General features: G+C 40.3%; 1 protein-coding gene across 1 annotated transcript; it reads left to right on the forward strand.

Moving 5' to 3' along the window:
• On the forward strand, positions 1 to 4,064 carry OXSM (3-oxoacyl-ACP synthase, mitochondrial). Its single transcript, XM_008586751.1, has 3 exons — positions 1 to 82; positions 907 to 1,918; positions 3,617 to 4,064. The coding sequence occupies exons 2-3, from the start codon at positions 939 to 941 to the stop codon at positions 4,017 to 4,019; spliced, it is 1,383 nt and encodes a 460-aa protein (XP_008584973.1). The 5' UTR covers positions 1 to 82; positions 907 to 938; the 3' UTR covers positions 4,020 to 4,064.
• Positions 4,065 to 4,266: the final 202 nt, after the last annotated feature.

Raw genomic sequence — 4,266 nt, forward strand, 5'->3', positions numbered from 1 at the left:
TACGTGCGTGTGCGTGTGCACGTACGCGCTCGCGTCATCGCACGGAACGCTGGATGCGCAGCTGGCGCGAGTCGTCTTACAGGTATCGGCTGCTCCGTAACTTACTCCTTCCGCCCCTCCGTGGCCAAATCATGTCAGGGTGGGGTTTCGAGAGGGGAGTCCGAGGACCTAATTTCTTTTTCTCTCGCCATGCTTTCTCCGAGTGTGTGGTGGCGCTTGAGAGGCGATGCCGGGAATGGCCACACCCCTTTACTCCCCCACTGTGGCCTTGTCCCTCTGGAGTGAGCAACTAGTCGTAACCTCTTCTTCCACCGATGACCCGATTGGAGAAGATTAGAGGGATGGAGAAACCCACTGCCTACCCGCAGTAGCAAGCTTAGTCACAGAGTCGATTCTCAGCCATGTCTCTGAACGCTCAGTCTAGGGCTCTTGGTCCTGAGTGGCCCTTTGAAAAGGCTGATTATCCCTAGGTATTGAAAATGAATAAGCCCACGTACCCTACCTCAAAGAATAGGCTCTGGAATGTGTTTTCTGTGCCACTGACACCAGAATTCCTGTTTAGAATAAGTCTTCAGCTATCTTGAAAAAGGGTGTATCCTGCAGCCCCGTATCAGGTTAGGGTTGCCTTTATATTTTTCATTGTATAATTCTACCTTGGTGAATCATATGAATCATCAGTTCACCTCTTTGTCTTCGAATGTCTGAGGATACTTAAAGTCTAAGAAAGGAGTGAAGTCCAAATAGAAAGTTTGATGATAAAGTGTAAATTAAAATGTCACATTATTTTCCCTGTGCTCATTAACAGCTCACATCAAGCACCCAAAAGCACACCTTGGACGTTGTTTCTTAGGCGCTTACGCTGTTTGCACAGGGAATATCTCCTGGGTGTGTTGTGGTCTCTTACAGGAAATGTGTTTCTGATCATCTGAATCTCAACCATGTTGTCAAACTGCTTGCAAAATTTTCTAAAAATTACAAGCACTCATCTATATTCAAGATTATGCCAACGGTTAACAGAAAGTAAAAGGAGGTTTTTTGGAACTGTGCCGACATCCAGATTGCGTAGACGAGTTGTCATTACAGGCATTGGCTTAGTGACTCCTCTTGGTGTTGGAACTCAACTGGTATGGGATCGTCTTATCCAAGGAGAGAGTGGAATTGTTTCATTGGTCGGTGAAGAGTATAAGAGTATCCCTTGCAGTGTTGCTGCTTTTGTGCCAAGAGGTTGTGATGAAGGTCAGTTCAGTGAACAAAACTTTGTGTCCAAATCAGATATCAAGTCAATGTCTTCTCCCACCATCATGGCCATTGGGGCTTCAGAGTTAGCCATGAAAGATTCGGGCTGGCATCCTCAGTCAGAAGCTGATCAAGTGGCTACTGGTGTTGCAATTGGCATGGGAATGATTCCTCTTGAAGTTGTTTCTGAAACCGCTTTGATGTTTCAGACAAAAGGTTACAATAAAGTCAGCCCATTCTTTGTCCCTAAGATTCTGGTCAATATGGCAGCAGGCCAGGTCAGCATTCGATATAAACTCAAGGGCCCCAATCATGCAGTATCCACAGCCTGTACCACAGGAGCTCATGCTGTGGGAGACTCTTTTAGATTTATAGCCCATGGTGATGCTGATGTAATGGTGGCTGGAGGTACAGATTCTTGCATTAGTCCTTTATCTCTTGCTGGGTTTTCCAGAGCCCGGGCTCTGAGCACAAACTCAGATCCTAAGTTGGCATGTCGACCATTTCATCCGAAGAGAGATGGTTTTGTAATGGGAGAAGGTGCAGCAGTGCTGGTGCTGGAAGAACTTGAACATGCTGTTCAAAGAGGAGCCCGGATCTATGCAGAAGTTTTGGGCTATGGACTGTCAGGTGATGCTGGTCACATAACTGCCCCTGATGCTGAAGGAGAAGGTGCTTTAAGGTAAATAAAGACTGGTTGTTTTTTTCAAAATATTTCTTCAAATAAGACACTTTATTGGAGTCCCGAATTAGAGAAAATTGTAGTATCTGGCCTTGGAGTACAGTATCTCTATTGTTTTTCTGTTTTATACTGAACAAATTGTTTTTGAATTCTTTGCTTTAAACAATTGAGATATTTGAAAATGTTTGAATGTCCTTACAGAAATTGGATTTTAGTTAAGACCAGTAAAGTTGTGAGGAAGACCGTGTGTGTCTTTGCCAACTTTTCATGCCTACGTTTGTGTTTAGTAACCATTAATGTGCTCCCTCCCACAGTCCCCCTCTTCAGCCCTTTATCAAACTTGGAGAGTAAAGTCAACCCTTCTAGATGTATCTGGTCTTGCTCTATTTCAGCAGGGTTCTGTTCTTTTCAGATCAGTGCCCCTCAACCTCTAATCATCCAGGGATCTTATTAAAATGCTGATTCTGACTCTGTAGGTCTAAGGTGACCCTTGAGATCTGCATGTCTGACATGCTCCTGGGTAATGCTGCAGGTCTAAGGAACACACTGAAATGTTAACTGTTATTGTAGAAGAGATAAACAGTTAAGTTAAAGAAAAATAAATCCCTGATAACATGTTAATGTGTTAGTTAATCGGTTAGCTTTCTTAGGTGATATTGTGTTTTATTAAATTAGCCACAAATTAGCAAACCTTTTCTGTAAAGGGAGGAATGGTAAATATTTCTGGCTTTGTGGACTATAGGGTCTCTGTTGCAACTACTCAGCTCTGCCATTACAGTGTGAAAACAGCCTTAGATAACACATAAATGAATGGGTGTGGATGTGTTCCAATCAAACTTCGTACAAAAGCAGGCATAGTTTATTGACCCATAAGTTATACTTTTGAGTTTTAGTGAGTAATTACTGGTGCTAAAAATGTCAAGCATAGTGACCAGCTAGATGAAGAAATAGTTGTGTTCAGGGGAAACCTTTCAGCACACTTCAAATTATTCTCTGAGCTGCCTATTAAGAAATACATGCAATCCAGAGATCAGCAACTAAAAAAGAAGGTGTTGATATTCAAAAGGTTTTCAAAGGTTCTTTCAGGTAAATTATTTATTTTTAGGGGTTTTTTTTTCCCTTTGGCTGGTTTTGTAGTTCTTTATTTAGAATTCTTATAGCCTCAATCAAGAGGATTTTGAAAGGTTATTTGAAGTGGTAAAGTAGTAGATTATTGGGAAATATACCAAGTTTTACATTTAAATGTGAAAGGAAAAATTAAAACATAGTTTTGCATCTTTTCTTCATATTTGAAATCTCTACATTGCCTTCCCCACCCATAAAAAATTCCTAGAAGAAAAATTATTCTAGTCTTGAGTCAACATGGTTTTTTCCCCAAGAAAAAAATGCCATTTGATTGAAATGAAGAGAATTATATTTTATTAGAGATTATACAATCCATAGTTTGTGTGTTTAACTCATTGTGATGAATCAATCAGTCCAAGGTACTGGATGTGACTCATTCTTCCCATGCAGATAGCATTCTAACTCATATGGCAATCCAAGATGGGGTTCTCTTACTAGAGTGAAGGGTTCTTTCTTTTCATGTAGTGTACTTGGATACCTACATTTCTTTCACATAAGCCATACAGATAAAGAATCTCCTGTTAAAATTAAACTTAGTCCTGATAAATTAAATTTTTTTTCTTATTTTATTAGATGTATGGCTGCTGCTGTAAAAGACGCAGGTGTACAACCTGAAGAGATATCCTATGTCAACGCACATGCTACTTCCACGCCATTGGGAGATGCTGCTGAAAACAGAGCTATCAAACATCTCTTCAAAGATCATGCATATGCCCTTGCAGTTTCCTCAACTAAGGGAGCCACAGGACATCTGCTGGGAGCTGCAGGGGCAGTTGAGGCAGCTTTTACCACACTAGCTTGTTATTATCAGAAACTACCACCTACTTTAAACCTGGATTGTACAGAATCAGAATTTGATCTCAATTATGTTCCACTAAAAGCACAGGAATGGAAAACTGAGAAAAGATGTATTGGACTCACCAATTCCTTTGGTTTTGGTGGTACTAATGCAACACTTTGTATTGCTGGCATGTAGGAGAATTCATTTATAATTAAACATTGATTTTTTAAAAAAATTTTATAAGTGAAGGAATAATATATATGCATATATTTATATTTTAATATCCAGATATCCTTTATCTATGTTAGAGTTTCTCAGCCTTACCACTATGGGTATTTTGGGTAGGATAGTTCTTTGTTGAGGAAAGAGAGGCTATCCTCTCTTTGTACCTCTTTGTCTTTGTACAATGTTTAACAGCATCCTGATTTCTTCCTGCTAGATT

The sequence above is a fragment of the Galeopterus variegatus genome, unplaced genomic scaffold (assembly GCF_000696425.1).
Source record: "Galeopterus variegatus unplaced genomic scaffold, G_variegatus-3.0.2 Scaffold4101, whole genome shotgun sequence".
NCBI lineage: Eukaryota > Metazoa > Chordata > Mammalia > Dermoptera > Cynocephalidae > Galeopterus > Galeopterus variegatus.

Coding starts and splice junctions, on each gene's coding strand:
- OXSM (XM_008586751.1), top strand. CDS start 939: ATGTTGTCAAACTGCTTGCAAAATTTTCTAAAAATTACAAGCACTCAT. Junction 1,919..3,616: donor GAAGGAGAAGGTGCTTTAAG/GTAAATAAAGAC, acceptor TTATTTTATTAG/ATGTATGGCTGCTGCTGTAA.